The sequence below is a fragment of the Phacochoerus africanus genome, chromosome 5, assembly GCF_016906955.1.
Source record: "Phacochoerus africanus isolate WHEZ1 chromosome 5, ROS_Pafr_v1, whole genome shotgun sequence".
Lineage (NCBI taxonomy): Eukaryota > Metazoa > Chordata > Mammalia > Artiodactyla > Suidae > Phacochoerus > Phacochoerus africanus.
In genome coordinates, this window is record NC_062548.1 from 105625982 (window position 1) to 105653052 (window position 27071).

General features: G+C 40.2%; 1 protein-coding gene across 2 annotated transcripts in view; it reads left to right on the plus strand.

Annotated features, from left to right (window-relative positions):
* CDKL4 (cyclin dependent kinase like 4) overlaps positions 1 to 27071 on the plus strand; it is a 46700-nt gene that overhangs the window by 13606 nt on the left and 6023 nt on the right. For both annotated transcript variants that reach the window (XM_047782230.1, XM_047782231.1), the window contains exons 3-8: positions 960 to 1081; positions 12705 to 12777; positions 20903 to 20993; positions 22255 to 22452; positions 24496 to 24578; positions 26229 to 26285. In XM_047782230.1, coding sequence (XP_047638186.1) covers positions 960 to 1081; positions 12705 to 12777; positions 20903 to 20993; positions 22255 to 22452; positions 24496 to 24578; positions 26229 to 26285 — 624 coding nt within the window. The remainder of the gene's footprint in view (positions 1 to 959; positions 1082 to 12704; positions 12778 to 20902; positions 20994 to 22254; positions 22453 to 24495; positions 24579 to 26228; positions 26286 to 27071) is intronic.

Here is a 27071-nt window from a genome sequence, read left to right on the forward strand (position 1 = left end):
ATCTTCTTTCAAAAGTGTACTGTTTGGGAGAGTTCCCTGGTGGCTCAGGGGGTTAAGGACCCAGCATTGTCACTGCTGTGATTCGGGTCACTGCTGTGGAACAGGTTACTAGTTTGTATGTGACATTGTACTGTCACCTTAGCTATAGGCGGGGTAGCCACATGTGCTGATTTGCCTTAGATAGTCCTGGTTTATACTAGTTACCCTGGTTGAATGTTAAATTATGTAGTTACTTTAGTTGTAGATTACTAAATCAGGGTTTTTCCTTTGGTTTACAACATTAAACAGAGCTGCCTTGTGAAATACTTCAGTATGGGAATCAAATTTAATACATAAAGCATATAAGCATAAGAGAAAACAAGAGAACCAAAGAACAGAGCTGAAAACATAATGAATAAGTTTAAAACACTGACTAACTGTAGGGACCTCAGGATATGCACTTTAATCAGATTTGAAGGTTGAGACCTTGGATCTCAGAGAGCCAACACTAAAATCCAGACGGGGCTTAAATCCAGCTGACGTTTCCATTAAATCCATAGCAATATGTAAGCTAAATGGGTATTGATGATTTTTATAGTCTTTTATTCAATAATCCCATTACCATTCTATATTCAGGTCATTTTATGACTCGTATATTTAGAATTTCCATTAAATGCATAAAGTTTTTTTTATTTTAGTGCTTATATTTTAAGCTATACTTTATTTGCTATCTCCAGAGAGATTCAAGCAGCTTAGTTACCCTTTATTACGGGGTACGTTAGAGACAGTCTTAAATTTCTTCCAACTTTAAGATTCTATGAGTCTTACTAAGAGTGTTTCTCTTGTAACTATAACAAATTCTCTACAAGAGATGCAGAGAGAATGCTGAGCGAGGCCTTCTACTGTTAAAATTGTAAGGGTCTGGGAGAAGCAGTTATGAGAAACACACCACTGAACTTTGTGTTTCAATTCCTTTACAGCAATTAAAACACCCAAATCTTGTGAACCTCATTGAGGTGTTCAGAAGAAAAAGGAAAATGCATTTAGTTTTCGAATATTGTGATCATACACTTTTAAATGAGCTGGAAAGAAACCCAAATGGGTAAGTAACTTAGAAAGTGAAGTCCTATATGGCCAGTTCTTTCTTTTTTTTTTTTTTTTTTGTCTTTTGTTGTTGTTGTTGTTGTTGCTATTTCTTGGGCCGCACCCGCGGCATATGGAGGTTCCCAGGCTAGGGGTTGAATCGGAGCTGTAGCCACCGGCCTACGCCAGAGCCACAGCAACGCGGGATCCGAGCCGCGTCTGCAACCTACACCACAGCTCACGGCAACGCCGGATCCTTAACCCACTGAGCAAGGGCAGGGACCGAACCCGCAACCTCATGGTTCCTAGTCGGATTCGTTAACCACTGTGCCACAACGGGAACTCCTATATGGCCAGTTCTTAGATTCATTATGTATGGAATAAACTGTGGCAAATTTCAAATCTGAGTCCCTTTCTGCTCAGATGCATCTACAGGCTCCCCTCTCCAATCTCAGTCAGGGTGCGCTGAAAGGGCAAATGAGTATTAACCTAGAGCAGAAATAATATACAGGATTTAATAGACAAATTGACTGCAAATATAAATCACAGTGTAGTTCAAGGCTAAATTATATGTTGGATTGTCTGGATTCAAGGAATGAACCACAGTTCAATATTAGGAAATGTATTCATAGAATTCACTAATTGGTTAAAAGAGAAAAAATGCATATAGTTGATAAAATTTTGTCTTTTCTTCTTAGAACTGCACCCGAATATATGGAAGTTCCCAGGCTAGTGGTCGAATCGGAGCTGTAGCTGCTGGCCTAATGCAGGATCTGAGTCACATCTGCGACCTACACCACAGCTCATGGCAATGCCAGATCCTTAACCCACTGAGTGAGGCCAAGGATTGAACCTACATCCTCATGGATACTAGTCGGGTTCATTACCACTGAGCCACAACAGGAACTCCTGGTTGATAAAATTTGAAAAGGTGGTTGATAAATTAGTATCCTTTCCTGATTATTTAAATAAAAAAAAAACCTTACCAAACTAGGATTAAAATACTTTCTACACACACACACACACACACACACACACACACACACACACACACAGAACTTCTTCAGATAAACAGCTAATCTTATATTCAGTGATTAAAAAACTGAAGAGACCATCATTCAAGTGAGAAACATCCCCAGGATGTTAGTTGTCACCACTGTCACTTTGTTCTGAGAGCTCTAGCCAATGTAATATCCTAGGAAAAACAAATAGGTTATATAATGTTGGGAAACAAGATAAAATTGCCATTATTTGCATGATATTATTGTTCAAAAAAATCTGGTATAACTGCCTAAAGAATTATCAAAACTAATGGAATTCGGTAGAGTGGCTACAGCATTCCAGATTCCACACACAAAAATGAATAGCTTTTTTAATCAGTCAGCACTTTAGAAAATCTGGTGGAGAAGGGTCCTATTCAAACATTAACAACAAAAATGTTTAGGAATAATGATAAAAAGAATTGTTCAAGAGTTCCCATTATGGCTCAGCGGGTTAAGAATCCAACATAGTCTCCATTAGGATGCAGGTTTGATTCCTGTCCTCGCTCAGTGGGTCAAGGATCCAGCGTTGCCGTGAGCTGCAGCATAGGTTGCAGATGTGTCTCAGATCCAGTGCTGCCCGGTGTTGCCGCGGCTGTGGCGAGGCCTTAGCTGCAGATTAGACCTCTAGCCCGGGAACTTCCATGTGCTGTGGGTGCGGCCATAAAAAGAAAAAAAAAAAAAAGAATTGTTCAGACTCTGCCTAAAGACAATTCTAAAACTTAACTGAGGTACATGAAGGGTTTTATTTAAATGAATATATATTTGTAGATGGAAATATTCGTTATTATTAAGTATTCTGCCTCATTTATTTATTTATTTATTGCACAAAAATCTAATCAGAATGTCAATGGGATGTTTTTTAACTTGAAAAAGACTAAAGCAAGAATTTTTTTAAAAAGACAAAAGGGAACTTCAACTGCCAAATAGTGAATCCTATTAGTTTTAGACCCCCTTTGACAAAAAGTACCATAAATAAAACTAAAAAAGAAATGGTAAATTGGGTAAATCATTTGCCAGATGAAAAATTAACATAATTTCATATCTACATAAGCAGAGTTTGCAAATCAGAGTTCTAGAAAGATTCACACCCAATTAGAATATATATTCATTCAAAAAAAATTTAGTGAATGTACTGAAATTTAATGTTGTTCCAGGATAGGGGTTATGTATACGGTAGTGAACACACATACAAAAAAAGTTGCCTAACACGAAAAAGCAAATCGTAAAAAAGAGGGGAGGGAGTACCCATTGTGGCTCAGCAGGTTATAAACCCCACTAATATCCATGAGAGTGTGGGTTCGATCCCTGGCCTTGCTCAGCGGGTTAGGAATCTGGCATTGCCCTGAGCTGTAGTGTAGGTCACAGACACAACTCGGATCCTGCATTGCTGTGGCTGTGGTGTAGGCCAGTAGCAGCAGCTCTGATTCTACCCCTAGCCTGGGAACTTCCTTATGTCGCAGGTGCAGCCCTAAAAAGCCAAAAAAAAAAGAGGAAAAATGACCAGTACACTTATGAAAACATGTTTATTTCCCTATTAAATGAAATAAATTTGAATTTTAAAATAAGGTACCGTTTCTCACCTATCAAAATTGGCAAATATTTTTCAAAAGCCAATATATCCAACATGGTTAAAGTCAAATCCAGCACTCTCATCCACAGCTGGAGAGAGTATGTTTGGCCATATGTGTGAAAATCATTTAAGTGGTTTTCATATTTTGACTAAGAAATTCCATGTAGAGAAATTTATGGCAAGAAAAAAAGTATATAGTTGCAAAAGTTAATACATCATTATGTACCAACAAAAAAAAATGGGACCATTCTAATCATCAGATAATAAAGATTTGGTTAAATGTACGTTGGTGTATCTACACAGCGGAACACTATGCATTCAGTGCATTAAAAAGCAAGCTGTGGAATAGTTAACATTATGGGGAAGTATTCATAAAATGCTACATGAAAAAAATGAGGCTGCAATGTAGAATGTTCATTGTAATTGAAAATTTATTTGGAATTGTCCCAGTATTCTAGGAACTGCACATATTTTACCTTTAAAACAAAAATTAATTTTAAAAACAGATAAAATGATGAATTAATTCATAGTTCAACTTTATTATGAGCTCTATAGGGTTTCGTATGTTGGCTTAGAGGACAGATGTGTTCAGCCATCCTCCAAATTATTTTACAAATGAACATACATTTTCATAAAGTTAGAAATGTATGCTTAACTTTATATGTTGTTCAAGGCCCTAAAAATAAAACCCACACTAGGGAGTTCCCTGGTGGCCTAGTGGTTAGGGCTCAGCACTTTCAGCACTGCAGCCCAGGTTCAGTCCCTGGTCTGGGAACTGAGATCTTACATCAAGCTGCTGCATGCTGTGTCAAAAAACAAACAACAACAACAACAACAAAAAAGTAATCCATGTGCCAAAGACTGGATATCTTTCTCTTCTCTCTGTGCACCCTCCTGCCTGTAGGACTTAGTTCATGTTCTTCCTTTAACCTAGAATATTCTAACCTTTTCCACTTTCCCTACCTCTGTCATAATGTCTAAAATGTGAAATCCTAAGTGTTCTTACCCCCTCTGAGGTCCCTCCATCTGGGTGGAATTTCTTCCCTCTTTGAATGCCTATGGGATTTTATTTTTATCCCTGTTAACGGTACATATATGTTTTTATGTGCATACTTCTCCCTTCTTAGACAATAAGTTTTTGGAGTGCAGATTTATACCTAACTCATCTTAATAGCTTCCTTAGTGTGCAGCATTGTTCCTTTCATTCAATTCAGAAATATTTTATTGAAAACACCTCTGCTGGCGTAGAGGCTAGAAAGATATAATGGCACAATCCTGCCCTCAGGAAGCTTAAAATCGAATGGAGAGACAGATATTCAAAGAGGCAATTACAAATGCCACAAGTACAGCTGTAAAAAGAAAGAAAGAAAGAAAGAAAGAAAGAAAGAAAGAAAGAAAGAAAGAAAGAAAGAAAGAAAGAAAGAAAGAAAGAAAGAAAGAAAGAAAGAAAGAAAGAAAGAAAGAAAGAAAACTACACCTATCAACTGCTGGCTGGCCACAGCACACCCAGTACATCTATAAGTCAAGTTTCTATTTCTTTTTTTTTTTTAAGTCAGCTTTACTGACTGAGATCTAATTGACATGTAAAAGTCCTGGATTTCCTTCTCAGTTAACTGGTCGTAGAAAATTTCCCGTAGGACTCTTGGTATGACTTGGTGAGGGGATAGCAGTAAATCATGAGCATCAAGAAATACATCAGTTAGGGGAGCGCCAGCATCATGTCCCAGATGATGAAGCGGAGAGATCCTTCCTTTGAAATAGCTCCCTGATTTCATGGGGATGACGGAATCCCTGGGTGACAGAGCCAAGAAGTAGTATTTCACTTCCAGAAGTTGATCTGACCATGGATTCTCCCCATCCAAACCATGGATGGGCAGGTCACTAAGATTCTAATAGTTCTATGTAAAGTAGTGACTAGAGCCGGGCTTGCATTACCATAGTATCCAGTTCACAGACCCACAGCCTCCTGAGTAAAGGGGAGCCAGCTATTCTTGGGAAATAGCTCTGCAGTAACATCACCTGTATGCACTTACTTCCTCCTCTCAGCCGACCCCAGATTGGTCCGGGGTCATTTGCCAGGATAGTCACCTATTGGGAAAAGAGAGCTACATGATCGTTCAGGAATTTCTGGGCAGTGCTCTGAAGTAAAGCCAATCACCAGTGACTTCAAAAGCCACTGTGGTTCACCAGTTTGTTTGGGGGAGGAGGTGGGGAGCGTAATGAGAGTCTGATGACAAATGAATTTTGACCTGAATCCATCTCGCAGGAGTCCTGGTAGGTCCAGGAGTCCATCCTTGGAGTCATGTCCCCGTTTCCGAACTGAATAGTGGAAATAGATACCCTAGCAAACGGGAAAAGAGCCAGTTGGCTCTGTCCCGAGGAGTGAGGGCTATGGTGGTAGGAGGAGCCTAGCAGAAGTGTCTGGCATGCTGTCTCTTTACCGAAATGGAAAACTGAATGCAATACTGCAGATTTGGGGACGAGCATAGATTAATGCTACCATTAAACACTTGGAGGAGACAGAGTGAAAGTAAGTGAAAACAAGTGCACATGTTGCATGTGATGAATCTTCTCCATCACTCCTGTCTCCTCAAAACTTTGGATTTCCTCCCCTTCAGTTTGCTCATGAATTTCTGGCATTGCAACTTCATTTGGCTTAGGCAACCGTTTAGGCCAGGTTTCAGTCAACCACGTCAGCCGTCAAGCAGAGTCCCTCTTAGCTGCTCCAGGGGGTTTACTGAAACCAGGCTCACTAGTAAGTGTGCCCAGGTTGCTACAGTCAGCCCAGTCTGAAATCGTGTCTCCTCCTCTCTGGTCCTACCTTAATGAAGGCTATTTCCATATTCATTCTCCATTAGAAATTAGCAAAATGTTACAGTTCTTTTTGTTGAGTAAATCTTCTTTTCCCCTATTTGACTTTGCAGTTGACCCCTTGGGACACAGTGGGATCTGACTTTGGAGACATTAGGGGTGGGGAGAGAGAGCCCAAAGGAGAATTGGCTTCCCTGGGCAGCACAGCCTCCTCGAGTGAGTTCCATTGCAGGTTCTCAACAGGCAAAACCAGCCTCGTCCACACGATCGGGGGCTGCTTCACATGAGAATCGACCTTTGGCAGGAAGGCAGGATGCTCTCAGTTACATGCATACTCCCAAGTGTCACCTTTCAATTCTTGAAGTGTAACTCTGAGTTAATTAACTGAGATTAATTAATCTCACATAAATTCAAGCCTCGTTGTCGTTTAGCAGCCTGCAGGATTATTCTCAGCATCTGACTTTCAGTCATCTCAGGGTAGTCTCAATGGTCAATGGAGTGAGTCTTAAAAATACAAGAAATTAGGGTAACCATTGAAACTTCTGATTTCCTAACTGTACCTTGAATCAAAATATCAAAGCCCTAAAGGTGTCCTTTTCTTTTTCTTTAGTTTTTCCAGTGAAGTGAGAACCAGCCAACCCACTGTTTTGTTTTGTTTTGTTTTTTTCTTTTTACGCCACAGGTTGGAAGTTCCCAGGCTAGGGGTCTAATCGGAGGGGCAGCCGCCAGCCTCCACCACAGCCACAGCAACACCAGTTCTGAGCTGCATCTGCAACCTACACCACAGCTTTTGGCAATACTTCATGGACACTATGTCAGGTTTTTAACCTGCTGAGCCCCAATGGGAACACCCCTACTTTTCTTTTATTATTTTATTTTTTTTATGGTACATTTCCAAATTGTTCAATCACATTCAGTCCAGCAAAGCCTTGTCTTAAATAGGCACTTTCTAGCAGATGCCCACAGGTGATTATGTAAATAATTGCTTCATCGCTGGGTGCCCATTTACCAGTGTTCTAGCCACTCCTGATCACCATCCCCCTGGCCCCAGAGCCAGCTAAATCAGAGAGCCTGCATTCCCAAGGCCCTGACCTGGTTTCTCATTCCCACTTCTGGTGTCATATTCTGAACGAGTCAGGATTCAACGGCAGAATTCACCCTAGCTAATTTAAGCAAAAAGGGTTTATTCCAATGTCTGAGAGGGCTAGGGAAGGAAGCTTAGCTGAGGACCGGCTCGGGACCGGTTACCATTCTAGGCCCTGGAGCTGCAATAATGGACAAGGTGAAGCCCTTGCAGAGTTACAAGCTTGAAGAATAAAACACATGGAGGAATTAGAGAATGCCTAGCGAAGGGAGTAGGAGGAACAACAAGCACAAAGCTCTGGAGGCGTAAACAAGCCTGGCCTGATCGCGGAACAGCAGACGCTAACAGGACTGGAGTGGAGGTGGGTGGTTGTGAATGTGGTAGGAGATCAAGGTGGGGGGGTTAATAGAAGTGAAATCATTCAGAGGCTGGTGAGCCATAATAAAGGTTGGGTTTTATTCCAGGATAACAGCGGTTTACTAAGGACTCAGTTCATCTTGGGTACTGATAACGACGTCGAGTTTTCCACGTCCAATTTTATAACAAACTAGAACAGAGATAATGGGCTCTGATGTTGGCGCCGGGATCGCCCTGAGTGGCTAAGAGAGCAGCCCCTGAGCAACCCAGGCTGAGTTCCCTCCCCTCCGTTGCCCTTCTTACCCTTCAGGCTTCAGCCAGGATATCTGGTTTTCACTTTCAGACCCTCACTGTTCCTGTCAGTGTTTGTGCACTTACCCAAGTATACTCTTTAAAAGCTGAGTATCGGTTGATAGCTATGGAAGGTTTTATTTCATCCCAAAATACATTTGAAAAATGCTGACCGTGCCTGACTAATGTTGCAATGCTTTATCTTTCGGGAATGGGCACTGCCTGAGTCTATTGTCTCTGATAACTATCTTCTCTTCGTGAGACCAGTGGTATTTGTTTGTCATTGTTATTCTGTAGAAATGTTATTTTGCTTAAAATGGAATCTGCCTTCTTGGAATCTGAGCTCACTAAGGATTCTGTTTTGCACAGAGCGGTGACACCCCTCTTCCTCAGCAATCACTGCGGAGTTTCCTGTGGCGTTACCTCATACCTCATTCCATGTTATTAACCCAAGCAACTAGGGGTGCTGCCAGTTTCTGAACCCTCGCACCTACCTGGTTTCCCAGTTCCAGTCCTTGATCCCCTGCACCCAGAGTCCTTAGACCCACCCTGCATTCTGTTTCTACAAGAACAGGGTTGAAATTCCCTGGCGGCTCAACAGAATCCAGCATTGTCTCGGCTGTGGGTCAGGTCACTACTGTGGTGTGGATCCAGGAGCTTCCACAAGCCACAGGCAAGACCAAAAAAAGAAAAAAATAGTAACTCTTGCCATTTTGTTCCAGGGGTTGAAATCCGCTTCCCTTACCACTCCCACACTAATCTAAATCACCAAATCGCACCTGAATTATTAAATCATCCTCCTAATTAACCTCGCTGTATTCACTTTGCCCCCAGAAATTCATTCTCTGTGTTACATGTGCCTTCTTGCATCATTTCAATGCTTCTCTTTGAAATTAAAGTGCAGATTCCTGCCCAGGATGGAGACGGCCCTCAGTGCTCTGGCCGCTGCCGGCCTCACCGTCACTCAGGCTTTGGCCACACAGGCTGCTGCACTCCCAGCTTTCTCACCTCAGGCCTCGCCCTCTTCTCTTGAGGCTCTTTCTATCTTTGCACTGGATCTCGGTCCCACCTCCTGGGTTCATCTGACCTCAGACCTTCATCTCCTGAACCCACGTGGATATTAAAACCCAGAAACACTAAAAAAAAAAAAAAAAAAACAGAAACTCAGGGGAGGGACTTCTCAATGAGCTTACAAGGTGTCATTCATTTTCACACAGAAGGAAAACCAAAGGCACAGATCACTTGCCCGAGGTTATAAAACTAGGCAGCAGCACAGCCAGGAGTTGAACTCTGTCTCATAGCATACAAGCAGCTATACTGTCTTTCTGCCTCTTTAAAAAAACGTGAACAGTGCTGTCTCAGGTTTGATGCTAGGTAAAGGGGAGAGAAAGATGAAGCTATATCGGAATTCAGGGTAGGAAACAGAAACCGCTCTAGACATTTTAAGTGGAAAGAGATTTAACACTGAGAATTAGGTGCTTTCACAGTATTGAGACGAGCTGGAGTCAAAGGGCTGTGACCGGACCGATGACGTCAAGGGCAGGCCACCATTGTCTGAGACAGGGAGACAGCTCTGAGAAAGTACCTCCACCCAGTTGTCGCTTTTTCTTGGCCTATATGGTGCCATACCTGAGTCACAGGCCATCCCATTGTTCTGCAAGACCAGTGACATCTGTGTGTTGAGTTTGGTGTTTTTCATTTTTTGCTTTTTTGGTTTTTTGTTTTTTGTTTTTGTCTTTTTAGGGCAGCACCCATGGCATATGGAGGTTCCCAAGCTAGGGGTTCCAATCAGAGCTACAGCTGCCGGCCTACATGCCAGAGCCACAGCGACACAGGATCCAAGCCGTGTCTTCGACCTACACTACAGCTCACGGCAACACCAGATCCTTTACCCACTGAGCGAGGCCAGGAATCAAACCTCTATCCTCATGGATCCTAGTTGGGTTTGTTAACCACTGGGCCACAACAGGAACTCCTGAATTCAGTGTTATAAGTGTTCTAAACACATTTTTTTTTTTTATGGCCACACCCATAGCACATGGAAGTTCCTGGCCTAGAGATTGAATCCGAGCTGCAGGGACTGAATAAACGCTGGATCCTTTAATGTACTGTGCGAGGCTGGGGATCGAACCTGTGCTTCTGCAGCAATCCTAGCCACTGAAGTCAGATTCTTAACGCACTGTTCCACAGCACAAACTCCAAACAATGATTTAAATATCCAAATATGATAAAATATTAAAACTGTTTGGAATATTAGATAATTTTACATTTTTAATCAAAATACCCTTACAATAGAACATTTAGTAAAAAAAAAAAAAAAAGAATAGTCTTGTGTTTCAGACTTTTGAAAATAGCCCAACAACAGCCTCATTTCCATGAATAGGGTTGAAAAGCAATCAACACACTGAGAAAAATATTTTCCTCGTTGATGTAGACTCTGATCTACATGGAGTCTTCATAAATCCACTTAAAGAGGAGTAAAGATACCAGTCAAAAAGCAGTCAAGGCCATGAACAGAAAATACACAAAAAAAGTTTAATGGTCAATAATGTGAAAATCAAAATCATTAGTCATTAATGAAAGGAAGTGAGTGAAAACCAAAATGAGATATTTTTCTAGTTTAACTGCAGATTGGCAAACGTTAACACTGGCAAACCTGAATGTTGGCAAGACAGTGAGGAGATAGGGCTTTAATGCACTGATGTTTGGTGGGTGTATACATGTGTCCTTAAGGTGGTTTGGCCATCGCTAACTGTGAGGGCCTCATCATGCGACGGTGGAAGGACGTCTTAATGGAAAGACATCAACAGAAGAGTTAAAGGTAGAAAAATTGTTACACAAAATAGACTAAGTTCTCCCAGACAGAATGCAAGTTGCCCAGATCCCCAATTCCCCAAAGGAAAAAACTTCCCAATATTTTCCACGCAGAGTGAGGACTCTGCAGGGGCAAGAAGCTCCCAGCCTCCCATTCTGATAGGCCCTTTATTCTCTCTGACCTCCCCTGGCTGTGCACCTGCCTGCTTACCAGGCCTAAGTAAAGGTTATAAGACAACTCTTGCACATGCTTGAGTGTTTGCCACCAACACGAATTGGATGAACTGAAGGTCAATCTTCAAGGATGCTCTCTGCCCTGCAACACCAGGTCTCAGGTCCACCTGAAGTTCATAGTTGCCGGATCAAAGGGTAACACGTGCCTACCATTGGTCCCAGAAATCCCACTTCTAGAACTTACCGTAAAAGATAATTGCACAGCTGGCATAAGGTGGATGATTAGGTACTCACTGAAGTAGATGGGCCAGTAGATGGGACTGATGTTCTTTCTAGAAATGAAACTTGGGTCAACCTAATTACTTATCCATGGGGACTGTATGATGGATACATCCATGAAATAAAATCCTGAGACACTGAAATATATGTATTCATGTTAGTATCTGTGCTTCAATGCATAGGATGCTTCTGAAAGAGGCAGGGGAACTTGCAGAGGATGAAATGAAGGACCAGGCAGGTGTGAAAGAGAATTCTTCACGGGTATTGTTTTAACCTAAGAAATTTTGGAGTTTTCGTCATGGCTTAGTGGTTAACGAACCAGACTAGCATCCATGAGGATGTGAGTTTGATCCCTGGCCTCGCTCAGTGGGTTAAGGATCTGGCGTTGCCATGAGCTGTGGTGTAGGTCCCAGATTCGGCTCGGATCCCACGTTGCTATGGCTCTGGCTTAGACCTGCAGCTACAGCTCTGATTGGACCCCTAGCCTGGGAACCTCCATATGCCTCGGGTGTGGCTCTAAAAAAAAAAAAAAGAAAAAAGAAAAAAATTTTGAGGAGTTCCCATTGTGGCTCAGCAGACACAATCTGACTTGTATCCATGAGGACGCGGGTTCAATCCTTGGCCTCGATCAGTGGGTTAAGGGTCTGGAATTGCTGTGAGCTGTGGTGTAGGTCACAGACACGGCTTGGATCCAGCCTTACTGTGACTGTGGTATAGGCCGTCAGCTACACATCTGATTCGACCTCTAGTCTGGGAACTTCCATATGCTGTGAGTGCGGTCCTAAAAAGACAAAAACGAAGAAATTTTGAACCATATGAATGCATTTATTTAATATTAAAGTTTAAAAGTAAATGCAGAGAGAGGGAGAGAAACAGATTCCTGAAGGGACAACCTCTTTAAGGTGCAGTAATTTTAGGGGGGACGGATAGCAAAATTGGAGTCAACACTTTTTATTCCTTTACTTTTCTATATTGTTTGAATTTTCATGATAGCCATGTATCATTTTTACAGATGTAAAATTTTCACATTGCCAAAGAAAATTATGCAACTATAATGAAAAAGTAATACACAATTTTCATTAAAACAACATTTCCGAGACTCGTTTTGCACTGCATTTGTTGACCATGACCAACCACACCTATTTAATTTCTGTTCTCAGTTCTGCTCCTAAAACCCCATCCTAGAAGTTTTCATTTCCTTTTTTATTTCTTTCTCCAGAGTTGCTGATGGAGTGATCAAAAGTGTGTTATGGCAAACACTTCAAGCTCTTAATTTCTGTCATAAGCATAATGTAAGTAACATTTTCTAATGTATTTGCTAATTTCCTTTTGACGACTCTTTTCTTCTAAACAGCCCAGGGGTCTGTTTGAATAGCTAATGACGGAGGGAAAATAAGAACCAGAAAAGCAAAACAGAAGAAAGTTACAGAATATAAGGAAAAGTAATGCATTATTCATGGCCTTTTTCCAATTTCTATAAGAACCAAATTACTCATTCCTTGTGAATTTAAAGTTTGTGTAGACAATGTTTCCTTTTGCCACAGTACTAATGATTCCTATGATTATTTTTAAATTGGGTTAAATTAAGTTTCAGGGTATCAGAAGGGTAGCTCTCCAGGGCACTTGATTTTGTTTTGTTTTGTTTTTATGTCTTTATTCTGTAGCAGTCCCTTTCCCCTACCTTTTTTCCCTGTCGTTAGTTTTGTGGAGCCATGGTTGTCAAGCTTGCGCATGCATCAGAGTCACCTGGAGGTGACACATTTTGCCAGGCCCACCCATCCGCGGAGTTTTCGATTCTAAAGATCTGGGATAAGGCCTGAGAATTTGCATTTGTAACATCTTCCCCGTTGATATTGAAGCTGCTGATCTTAGAGCCACTCTTTGACTACTACAGTTTTATAGAAATTTTGGCTGATTGCTTCCTATGTGTTATTTAACTTTTTCTTTCATTTACTATAACTTGACATTTATATCAGAGGCTTGATCATACTCAGTTCAGTTTTTTAGTCAGGAAGACTTCATAAATAGTGCCGTAGATTTCTTATTGTGTCAATATCATGAGGCAAGTAATGTCTGGTTATCTTTCCCATTTTTAATCATCTTAATATAGATAAGTGGGCTCAGAGGTGTTTACTTGACACCCTCCACTATCACTTTCCCTGCCAACTTTTACTTGGTTTTAGCATTCGTAGATGATTATTACCTCTATCCAGTATTTCATTAGGGTTAAACGGTGATGCTTTTCTAATTCTGTTATTCTGTCTACATTTATTAATTGGAACCTTATGGAGAAGAATTTACCATCATGGACTCTGGCTACTATAAAGTACAATAACATAAATACGTGATTCTTCCCTTTATTTGCCAGTACTCAGAGTGAGGACCTGTTTGGTGTTTTAGCAACCTCTAAGAGTGAACAATGGGGGAAGTGTAGGGCATCATTATAAACTTAGGGATTTTATGTATTTGATATGTTTCAATCCTTTGCAATCCTAATTCTCTCCAAGGTTCAAACTGTTCCATCTTAGGCCAATGAGAGCTTCTTTAAGTTGGCTCCTGGGTGCTTTTGCTATAATGATAGTTTAAAAAAAAAAATAACTCTGGACCTTTTGAGTTAGTGCCTACACAGAGGCAGCATTGAGGCAAGAATACAGACTACCAGATGGTCAGTTTTGATGCCAGCAGAATATCTATCATAGTACATCTTGAAAAAGAGTACGAGATCATGGAATTAAATCAATACTTAGGGAAAACTTCCTTTAGTTTTAAGAAAGTCTGTGAGGTTTTTTTGTTGTTATTTTGTTCAGTTAGAAACTTTTATTTTCTATTGATAGTGTATAGAATGATACTGTTCACAGGATACATAAACCTGTTTTTCATGATGCAAATGGTACTTTCAAATAAATACTAAAGATGATGCTGAATTGAATCCACATCTCTGTTGCTTTCCACCATGCTATGAGCATCATTCAAGTTCACCTAAGTTTGCTGCTAGGGTTTTATAAGTAGTTAAAATGATATATATTTTTTTTGTCTTTTGTCTTTTTTTAGGGCCGCACTCACAGCATATGGAGGTTCCCAGGCTAGGGTTCCAATTGGAGCTACAGTTGCTAACCTACACCAGAGCCACAGCAACGCCAGTTGTGAGCTGCATCTGCAACCTACACCACAGGTCATGGCAATGCTGGATCCTTAACCCACTGAGTGAGGCCAGGGATGGAACCCACAACCTCATGGTTCCTAGTCAGATTCATTTCGGCTGCACCACAACGGGAACTCCTAAAATTTTTTTTTAATGATTTTTATTTTTTCCATTATAGTTGGTATACAGTGTTCTATCAATTTTTTACTGTACAGCAAAGTGACCTCGTCACACATGCATCTATACATTCTTTTTCTCACATTATCATGCTCCACCACAAGTGACTAGATATAGTTCCCACTGCTATACAACAGGATCTCATTGCTTATCCACTCCAAATGCAATAGTTTTCATCTCTTAACCCCGGATTCTGAGTCCATTCCACTCCCTCCCTCCTCCTTGGCAACCACAGATTTTTATTTTTTTCCATTATAGTTGGTTTACAGTGTTCTGTCAGTTTTCTTCTGTACAGCATGATGATCCAGTTATACATACCTGTATACATTCTTTTATCTCACATCATCATGCTCCATAAGTGACTAGACATAGTTCCCAGTGCTACACAGCAGGATCTCATTGCTAATCTATCCCAAAGGCAATAGTCTGCATCTATTAACCCCAAGCACCCCATCCATCCCACTCCTTCCCTCTCCCCCCTCCCCCTTGGCAACCACAAGTCTATTCTCCAAGTCTGTGATTTTCTTTTCTGTGGAAAGGTTCATTTGTACCATATATTAGATTCCAGCTATAAGTGATATCAAATGGTGTTTGTCTTTCTCTTTCTGACTTACTTCACTTTGTATGAGAGTCTCTAGTTCCATCCAGGTTGCTGCAAATGGCATTATTTTGTTCTTTTTTATGGCTGAGTTGTATTCATTGTGTATAATATACCTTATCCTTTTTATACACATTCCATTGTGTATATACCTTATCCAATCTTCCTTATCCATTCATCTGTTGATGGACATTTGGGTTGTTTCCATGTCTTGGCTATTGTGAATAGTGCTGCAGTGAACATGTGGGTGTGTGTCTTTTTCAAGGACAGTTTTGTCTGGATATGTGCCCAAGAGTGGGATTGCTGGGTCATATAGTAGTTCTATGTATAGTTTTCTAAGGTATCTCCATAGTGGTTATACCAGCTTACATTCCCACCAACGGTGCAGGTGAGTTCCCTTTTCTCCACACCCTCTCCAACATTTGTTATTTGTGGATTTATTAATGATGGCCATTCTGACAGGTGTGAAGTGGTACCTCATAGTAGCTTCGATTTTGCATTTCTCTAATAATCAGGGATGTTGAGCATTTTTTCATGTGCTTTTTGGCCATATGGATATCTTCTTTGAAGAAATGTCTATTGAGGTCTTCTACCTATTTTTCAATTGGGTTTTTTGTTTTTTTGTTGTTGAGTTGTATGTGTTGTTTGTATATTTTGAAAATTAAGCCCTTATCAGTTACATCGTTTGAAACTATTTTCTCCCATTCCATAGGTTGTCTTTTTGTTTTTGTTTTTTTCTAATGATTTCCTTTGCTGTGAAAAATCTTGTCAGTTTGATTAGGTCCCATTGGTTTATTTTTGCTTTTATTTCTGTTGCCTTGGGAGACTGACCTGAGAAAACGTTTGTGCAGTTGATGTCAGAATGTTTTGTCTGTGTTCTCTTCTAGGAGTTTGATGGTGTCCTGTCTTATGTTTAAGTCTTTAAGCCATTTTGAGTTCATTTTTGTGCATGGTATATGGGTGCATTCCAGTTTCATTGATTTACATGCAGCTGTCCAGTTTTCCCAGCACCACTTGTTGAAAAGACTGTCTTTTTCCCATTTTATACTCTTGTCTTCTTTGTGAAGATTAATTGACAGTAGGTGTCTGGGTTAATTTCTGGGTTCTCTATTCTGCTCCATTGGTATGTATGTATGTTTTGGTGCCGGTACCACACTGTCTTGATTACTATGGCTTATAAGTAGTTAAAATGATTTTTTTTTTTTTTTGGTCTTTTTGCCATTTCTTGGGCCGCTCCCGCAGCATATGGAGGTTCCCAGGCTAGGGGTCTAATCGGACCTGTAGCTGCCAGCCTACACCAGAGCCACAGCAACGCGGGATCCGAGCTGCATCGGTGACCTACATCACAGCTCACGGCAATGCCAGATCATTAACCCACTAAGCAAGGGCAGGGATCGAACCCGCAACCTCATGGTTCCTAGTCAGATTCGTTAACCACTGTGCCACGACGGGAACTCCTGATTTTTTTTTTTAATTCTGTTTACTGTAAGTGTTTGTACATTATCCCTATAATCAGACACTTTCCTGTGTGCTGGATTATAAGTTTGAATGCAATGTCTGTGACTGATTTAATCTTTATATCTCTTTAATATCTGGCATGGATCTTTTTATATAAAATGTGCTCAGGAAATATTTATTGAATAACTGAATGAATAAAAGAATGAATGAATGAATCAGTCAATCAAATCACCTACCTGATTATGACTTACTATTTCCAGTGGACCCAAACATTATTGTAGCTCAGTGCAACTACCACCATTTCTCTGCTTGAACAACACATTCTATACCTTAAACTTAAAAATGTTGAAAATCTTCAATTTAGAATCTATGACCTTTATTAAAAATGGGTGATTTTGGAGTTCCTGTTGTGGCTGAGCAGTATCGAACCCAACTAGTGTCCATAAGGATGCAGGTTTGATCCCTGGCCTCACTCAGTGGATTGAGGATCTGGTGTTGCTGTGGACTATGGTGTAGATCACAGGCGCAGCTCGGATCCTGTATTGCTGTGGCTGCGACATAGGCTGGCGGCTGTAGCTCCAATTCAGCCCCTGGCCTGGGAACCTCCATGTGCCACAGGTACAGCCCTAAAAAGAAAAAATGATTTTTCAGGCAAACTTTCTTCCTCCAACATGGAAATGACTTCTGAATTCTGACTATCCCATTTTCTTATGCTATGGTAAGCCTTTGTGTATCTATTTTTTTTGATCTATTAGCTAAAATTCATGCAATGGAGAAAATCTAAATCATATAGAAGCTGTTACAATACCACATCTAAAACCTTTGTATACTCTCCTGATTTTTAAAGGAACCCTCGTGATACTTTCCAGAATAGAAAAGGCAATCTGACCCAGTGGTATTACTGAAGATTGATAGTTTTTTTATGTGCAGAGTAGTGACCGTAACCAAGAAAGGAAGGTTGCAGTAGTAAGAGATTAAGACCTTGCTACTCAAAGTGTGCTTCATAGGGGTCACCTGAGAGCCCGTTAGAAAGGCGGAATCCCAGGCGCATTCCAGATCTACTGAATCAGAATCTGCATTTTAACAAGATCTTGTGACTCATGTACTCATTAAATTTTGAGAAGCCCTGGATGTAAATACCTACTCATTTTGTTCTTTTTTGCCTAATAATATGCCTTAGTGAGGTAACTAGAGTGACTGTTTAGCATGATTATGAACTCATGGATTTTTGTAAATTTGATGTATTGATTAGAGAAAAAGAACTTCGTGTCAGAATGACGAAATTACAAAACGTGGGTGTGTCTGGCTGTGACACGCATCGCATTGTCTTCTTGATGTCATTGTCCTGTTGCCAAGGAAGAGGTTTCTTTCCTCTCTCATTGCCCTATGAGCATCCGCCCATGAGACTCAAAGAACAACCTTATCAGACGTCTCTATAAAGAAGCAGCTTCTGATGGGGAAGTTTCCAGAGACAATTCTTAAAATTAAGGGGCAGGTTTAAAATACCATGGATACCTCTTCTTGCTGGCCTGTGAGACTGTAAAAATGAGATTTTTGCATGAGCCACCGTAACCTAACTTACATAATGTTTGCTAAAAGCTGCACATGAAACCCAAGTTTATTAAAATGTTTCGGCGACACCGACTTGCAATTTTCTTATCCTTTGGCGGAAAATAAGCTGATTGCCAGAGCCATTGCAGAGTTTGCACAGAGTACAGCTTTGCAGTGGAGCAAGTGAATTCTGCATGTCTAACCACCTTCTGTTCTCCATACTCTAGTTCTCACTGTTCCAGTGATTTTTACTCTTTTTCTTTTTTCAATATTCCAGCTAACCTTTATTTGTAGCTTCTCTTACCTGTACCTGCACTAATACTTTTTTCTGTTTCTTTGGGACTTATCAATACTTCAGTTGCCTTTATGAGTTTTGGTTGGAAAATAAGTAGCTATAAATTTCACAAGGAAATTTCATTTGTATATTTAAATAGGCCAATAGACAGGCATCAGTGTAAGTCTGCTTACTTGGCAATACCACACAGAGACCAGGAATTTTAAATTTTTATGCAAACTCATTGAGAGATATAAACTATTATTAAATCACTGTTATGGGTGAGTATGACTCAGTGTTAATCCAGTTTTCATAAATAGGTTGCCTAAAAAGTGGGATGAAAATTAGGTTGGTTTATATTATAACAATGTATTTTTAAAAATTAATGTCTGAGGCCTTAAGACTTTTAAGAGGCCTTAAAAGATTGTCCTAAATGCAGGTTGTACAAATTATGAAACAGTTGACAGTAACTGAGACTAAATACAAACAAGCTTCTGGTACCAGTGCCATTTTTGTGTCCCAAAATGAATTTAGGGTTCAACCTTCTCTCCTTCTATAAAGAAGCAAAAACAAACAAACAAACAAAAAAACTATTTCAATATATGCATGTAAGGATAACTTGATCCCCTTGCTGTACAGTGGGAAAAAAAATAAATTATTAAAAAAACTATTTCAAAATCATTGGTTTGACAGGAAGATTTAAAGGGGCTCATGGCACCCCAAAAGAGTGAGGCAGAAGGAGCTGATTATCACAACACTGTAAATCAACTATACTTTCATTTTAAAAACTAATTAATTTTTTAAAAGGAGCTGATTACTGTGAAACTTAATGGCAGAGGCCATGTGCAATTGTAGCTTGTTGCAAGGATGAACTGATCCATGTGAAAGTGCTCTGAAAAGTACAGGTTGAGCTGTATGAGAAGAATGACCTCATTTTAACCTGTGGCTTGTTTGGATGGAGGACACACAAGCTCAAGTTCTTTTTTTGTTTTTTGTTTTTTTTTTCCTAGAGGATGAGAGTTTAATCACTTTTTTTAAATTATTTTTATTTATTTATTTATTTTGCTTTTTAAGGCCGCACCCGTGGCATATGAAGGTTCCCAGGCTAGGGGTCAAATTGGGGCTGTAGCCACTGGCCTATGCCACAGCCACAGCAACGCCAGATCTGAGCCATGTCTGCGACCACTGGCATATGCCACAGCTCACAGCAATGCCAATCCATAACCCACTGAGTGAGGCCCAGGATCGAACCTCCAACCTCATGGATACTAGTCAGATTTGTTAACCACTGAGCCACGACAGGAAGTCCCTAGAGTTCTGAAGACGAGGGTGGGAGTCGTTTTCTCCCACATCATCTACAACTTGGAGTAGCCATTTCTGGATTAATAGTGACAGGGGCTCCCTCAGCTCATCTTCAGCCACACCTGCAGCTCAGCCCTCTCTCATCCAGGGAGCAGCCAGCCTCTGCCTCACTCAGGATGATGCAGGGAGGTCTTCAAGCCTAGAAGACTCTCCCAGTGCCGACCTGCTCCCCCAGGAGCGACTCTTAAGAGCATCATGTGGTTACGCCTCAAGAGAGCTGGTCGTGGTTCCACATTAGCTCCCTGTCGAGGATACTCGTCCTCTGAGGCTGAATGCTCTGGGTACCTCTTGTCCATAGGTGACCTTACCTCCCTGCTTACCCAGAACATTTGCAGTCCATGGTCCTAGCATAGTTAATTAATGAGCTCCCTTTCACACATCCTGATAAATAAAATGGTCACTCTGATAAATTTCATTTCTGGTGTCCTTTGAATGTTTTTCTAGTTTCTCAAATCTGCAGTATTTATGCAGCCTGAATGGTAATTCTTAGGTGGCAGCCGTTCTTATTAGAGGCACACTGAGTGTAACCTCATTCAGGGTTTTTCTTCTTACTTTTTAAATAGGACTCAACAAAAAATGGGAAGAAATAATTATATAATACTCCATTCTCCAAAAAAAAAAAAATCAGTTTTCCTATCCAGTAATTTCAATTTCTTCCCTAATATAGCAACTTTTAGTACTTTTGGTATAATAAGATTTACAAGTAAAAAATTACCAATGTAAGTTTTTTGAAAAATGAAAATAAAAGTTTGTGCTTATCTCACAGGCTGTGTTTATCATTGAAACTAGTAGTTAATGTTTATTATGCTTTATTGTTTTGGTAACTCAAGGAAATAATTAAGTTTTTTCTTATAGTGTATTCACAGAGATGTAAAACCAGAAAATATTCTAATAACCAGGCAAGGAATAATCAAGATCTGTGACTTTGGGTTTGCACGAATTCTGAGTAAGTAGCAATTTTTTACTAACTTAATCCAATTCAGATGATTATGAAATGATAAATTCTCACTTTAGATATGGAATGTATGCTAATCGTTATGTTGTTATTATTCAAAAAAGAAAGTTTCACTTTAACATTTTAGTTAGTACACTAGTTTGCATTTGAACCCCATCCAACTATAATTTATTGGATGTCACATTCATGTGCTTTGCCCTGTAGGAAAGAAAATTACAAGATACATTTCTGGTCTTTATGCATTTATAATCTGAAGCAAAAGAAACAAAAGAATAATACAAGATGACTGACAATAAAGTACTAAAGTGAAGGTGCAGGAATTCCCTGGTGGTGTAGTGGGCTAAGGGCCTGGTGTTGTTACTGCAGTGGCTCAGGTTGCTGCCATAGCTTGATTCTGATCCTTGACCTGGGAACTTCCCCATGCTGCAGACACCGCTAAAGAAATAAAAAAAAATAAAATGAAAGTGCAGAGGTTTCCCTGAAGAAAGATATTAATGTGCTCAAGAGCAGTTGGGAAAAACTTTGTGGAGCTGGTGTGTGCAGGAGATTAAATTGAAAATTAAAGAGAGAATTCAGAGACAGTGCTGGGAAAAAAGAAGTCGTCATCGCGGAGAGGGAGGAACCAAAGGGAAAGGGGGACAAATAATGATTTCTCCCTGGATCTAGAACTGTGTAGCAGGCAAAAACATGCATCAGCAAGACACATTGCAAAGTGGGTGTGCACATAATCAGTGTCCTGATAGGACCCAGACACAGAGGATCTGGCAATGCATTGGGAAGCTGGTCTATACTTGAAGTTACGCTATAGAAATTCCTACTACCCGCCCCATGCCCCTCTCTATTTGGGATTGTATAGACTTTAACTAGCTAAGGTACCTTTGGAAGTTAATTTTTTTTAATTAAGCTATCATTGATATACAATATTATATTAGTTTCAAGTGTACAGCATAGTGATTCAGTATTTTCACAGATTATACTCCACTATAGGTTATTATAAGATAACGGGGCAATGCAAGATAACTGTGCCATACACTGTATCCTTATTGCTTATCTAGTTTAAATATAACATGGAAGATGAATTTACTATCTGAGTGCACAGTGTTTACTCCATTAGGGCCTCACTGCATTAATTGTTGGGGGTATAGTGCCTTCCGAGAATTACTGAAGCGCATCTGAATGCCTGACGTCCTCTTAGGAGTAGTTCCTCTGTTGGGAGAATGTGACCCACCTGAACTGATTGGTGCGTTTGCAGTTCCAGGAGATGCCTACACTGACTATGTCGCTACAAGATGGTACCGAGCTCCTGAACTTCTCGTGGGAGATACTCAGTATGGTTCTTCAGTCGACATATGGGCTACCGGTTGCGTTTTTGCAGAGCTCCTGACAGGCCAGCCACTCTGGCCTGGAAAATCAGATGTGGACCAACTTTATCTGATAATCAGAACACTGGGTATAAGTTGCATTTTATGGCTTAGAGAGTTGCTAAATCATTATAGAAATAGTATGTCATTTTAATGAACGACAAGAGCTTTCTTTTATCTCTTTCTTTCATCAAGTTTATTCAAGTAGGTTTCTGGGTTGCAGCCAAAGCCCAGCCTTTTTCTCAATGTGCACAGACCTAACCCCTCTCAGCAAGGAGTTTTCAGATGCCTTTCCAAGTCAAGTCAATTAGCCATGGAATAAACTATACATTTCTTTTCGTTTCTTTTTTTTTTTTTTTTTTTTTTGGCTTTTTAGGGCTGCACCTGTGGCATATTGAAGTTCCCAGGCTAGGGGTCAAATTGGAGCTACAGCGGCCGACCTAAACCACAGCTTAAGGCAATGCTGGATCCCCGACCCACTGAGCGAGACCAGGGATCAAACCCGCATCCTCATGGACACGAGTTGGATTCATTTCCACTGTGCCGAGACGGGAACTCCCAATTTACATTTATTTTCCTTATCATCCTAAGATAGGGCTAAGGATATGAGTCAACTGCATTAGAGTTCACTCTAAAGATACTTAATCCAATGCAGTTTCTGTCCACTGTAAAAAAGTTTTCCCTTTTCTCTAGAGCAAGGATCAGCAAACTCTTTCTGTAAAGAGACAAATGGTAAATACTTTGGGTTTTACAGGCTATTCAGCCTCTGTTGCAACTCCTCAACTCTGCTCCTTTATTTAAGAATTTACAGGGGTTCCTGCTGTGGCATGGTGGGTTAAGAATCCACCTGTAGCGACTCAGGTCACTGCAAATTATAAATTACTTTCACACACACCATACTTTTCAGTCTTAAGAAAAGCCCATTAAGGACATTATAGCATTTTTCATTGTGCCTCTTTTTACAAATGAGGAAACCGAGGCTCTGGGAGCTTCTGTGAGTGATCCAAAGTCATGCAATCAGTTAAGTGCAGAAGAATGGGACTCCAGTGGTCTCTTTCATGAGCTTTCATCACATCAGCATCCTTGGCACTAATCTACTTCCACCTAGTTGGAAGAGAACATAAACCAAAATATTGCCTGCAGCTTTACACCAGTAGCATGAATGCAAACCAAGGGTTCATCTACACACACGATGAGTATTTATCTATTCCTTCCCAAGGCTCTCCTGGCAGCATGGCTACAGGACGAGGGAACTACTGCTGTCTGGTCTGATGCAGTTCTCTATTTGGTTCCAACACATTTTTCTTTTTTTCTCTTTCCTTCCTTTTTTTTTTTCTTTCCTTCTTTCTTTCTGTCTGTCTGTTTATATTTTTAGGCTGAACCTGCGGCATAGGGAGGTTCACAGGCTAGCAGTCAAATCAGAGCTGTAGCTGCTGGCCTACACCACAGCCACAGCAACGCAGGATCCAAGCCATGTCTGCAGCCTACACCACAGCTCATGGCAATGCCAGATCCTTAACCCACTGAGCGAGGCCAGAGACTGAACCTGCATCCTTATGGATAATAGTTAGATTTGTTTCCTCTGAGCCCACAACAGGGAACTCCTCCAATACATTTTCCTGGTGAATTCTGCGGCATGAAAAATGTGGGGGAGAGTGTCTTTACAGGCTTATATTGTTTAACTGATTTCCTATAAGGGTTGTTGTGGAAATTTACATTAGGCAGATGTTAGACGGGCCTGAGTCACTTAATGACCATGTGACTTTAGGCAGGTTATTTAACCTCTGAGCCTCATTATCTCACTGGGACAGTGGGGATTAAAAATAGCAACTGTTGTGAGATGGTTGCTAGATTGAATGAGACCATATATGTAAAGCCCTCCCCAATACCCTCTTACCTTCTCTTTTGGTGGCGGCTGAATGGCAGACCAAGCCATATGTGGCAAAGAGCATTCCGAGGGAGCATTGACCCTCCATGAGAAGGCATGTTTTTGCAGTGACCCATTCCTCCCAAATCTGGAGGGAATGATCAGGCTTGGTATTTCTTTCACATCTGAACCTTGGAAGTAGCCGTTTAAGCACTATGTTAATTTTACTACATTTATCATAAATTATATTGTTTGTATTTTACAGGAAAACTAATCCCAAGACATCAGTCCATCTTTAAAAGTAATCAATTTTTCCATGGAATCAGTATTCCTGAACCCGAAGACATGGTAAATTGTTCAGTTTGGGTGTTTTGTTACTTGTGTTGCTACTTTCTTCAAAGGGGGAGTTGTTGCTTTTTTTTTAATATTTGTGCTCTGGGCTTGTGTTTTCCTTATGACACACTGACACAGATCAAAGAAACTATATAAAAACTACATAAAATGAACCAGAAGAATGCTTTAAAAGTTTATGGGCCCTGTCAATTCAAAGATTAATTTTTGATTTGAAGTGAAAGTATGTTTAGTTCACTCATAAATACAAAAGACCATTTAGTCAAAACATTCAGGTACCTTTCCTTGAAACAACTATTTTCTCATAAACAGTACTTACCATAGTTGTTTCTCTTTTTCAGCTTCTGAAACAAGCTTAAATCAGTAAAAACCATTTCTTCACAACATGTATTTTGACATAGAAGTTTATTCCCCAAAATGATCCTCACTGTATTCACATCAAAATTCCAAAGAGTTCCTGCTGTGGTGCAGTGGGTTAAGTATCCAGCTGGCAGCAGCTGGGGTGGTTGCAGAGGTACAGGTTCAAACCAGTGCAGTGGGTTAAAGGATCTGGCTCTGCCACTAATACAGTGTAGGCCCAGATTCATTCCCTAGCCCAGGAACTTCTATATGCTGTGGGTGCAGCCATTAAAAAAATTTTTTTAAATGTTTAAAAACCCTCCAAATATCAGTGATCACCTCTGCAATCTTGCTGTGGGTCTTTGCCTTTCTTTGGGAATCTATCAATGACTGCTTAACCCTCTTACTCTCTGTAGTCATTGATTCCTATCTGGATTACCTATGTTTGGGTTCTGATTTTTAAAACCCATATGGTGTAGATTCTGCCTATAGAGTGAAAGGAGAGGAGGCAAGTGCTATGCTCCAGCTGTGTTAGAGACAGCAGTGCCGGGATGTGGAGAGTCTGTAAAGCCAGGTCACGATTTATGGCACCTATGAACCATCAGGTTCAAATGATCCCAACTTCTCTAAGCACTCTGTTCATTTTAAATTTATTTCATATAGTACCTTGATTTATATACTGGATTTCTTTTTATTATATTTGTTAAAATAAAGCTTTTAACAAATACAAGTTGAAAGTTACAAGGCTAGAGGTTGACTTTCAAAAGAATATTTATACATGTTTAATTTAAAGGCTAAACTAGCAACTCACATGCACCTGCTGCCTAGTTAAAGGAGAATATTGCCCTTATCTCCGAAGCTTCCCCCTCCCCATAGGCTCCTCCTCAATCCCACCTTCATCCTTCTTCTCAATTTTGTGTTCACTATTCCATTGCTTTCTGTAATGTTCTTCTTCGTGCAGTTCTGTGCATTTTCATTAAGGTTCAAAGCATCCCTATAAGCAGACCTGGCATCCCTGTAAATAGATATTATGGTGTTCTTACAGGATTTCAAAAGGGGACTTTTGGAATGGACATTTACCAAACACCATTGTAAAACATTGTGAAATTAAGAAAACAACTTCAACTTTACCTTTCTCATTATATGATAGTGCAAAATTATGTAAAAAGACAATATTAAAAAATCTTTAAAAGGAATTATCTAACCTACTAGGGGGTCTTTCTCCAAAGTGTTCTTGATACTATTATATTCAATATATATTACTTGGTTGGTATGTAACATTGAAATGCTTTACTTTTTTTTTTTTAGGAAACTCTTGAAGAAAAGTTCTCAGATGCTCATCCAGTGGCTTTGAATTTCATGAAGGTACCGAAGAAGCAATTATAACCATTACTGACTGCAAATCATAATGATTGAAGCTGGTAACTCTAGGAAGGGTAGACAGTAGGGAAAATAATGTCAAAGTAGAAGGTAGTCATTAAAACTGTTAAAGAACTATGAAATAATTACAGTTAAAGAAATAGTAGTAGTTTAAGTGCTGATCTTCCTAATATGTCCCATTACATTTAATAGAAGATAGGAGTTCCTGCTGTGGCACAGCAGGTTAAGGACCTGGTGTTGCTGTAGGTTACAGCTACAGTTCAGATTCGATCCCTGACCCAAGGAACTCCATATGTTGAGTGTGCAGCCAAAAAAAAAAAAAAGATGTACCAGACTTCTATGAAAATTGCTTTTAAAAAGAATATGAAATATTTCATTAATAATTTTCAAAATAGTACATGCTGAACTAACATTTTAGATCCACTAAGTTAAATTTAAATGTTTTTTTAAAAAATTAGTAGAAGATCAGGAGTTCCCATCATGGCTCAGTGCTTAACGTACCCAGCTAGGATCCATGAGGATGTGGGTTCAATCCCTGGCCTTGCTCAGTGGGTTAAGGATCTGGCATTCATGTGAGCTGTGGTGTAGGTCGCAGATGAGGCTTGGTTCCCGAGTTGCTGTGGCTCTGGTGTAGGCTGGTGGCTACAGCTCCAATTGGACCCCTAGCCTGGGAACCTCCATATGCCTTGGGTGTGACCCTAAAAAGCAAAAACAAAACAAAAAAATGTTAGTAGATCGGAAAAACAAACAAAAAATCAGTAAAAGATCATG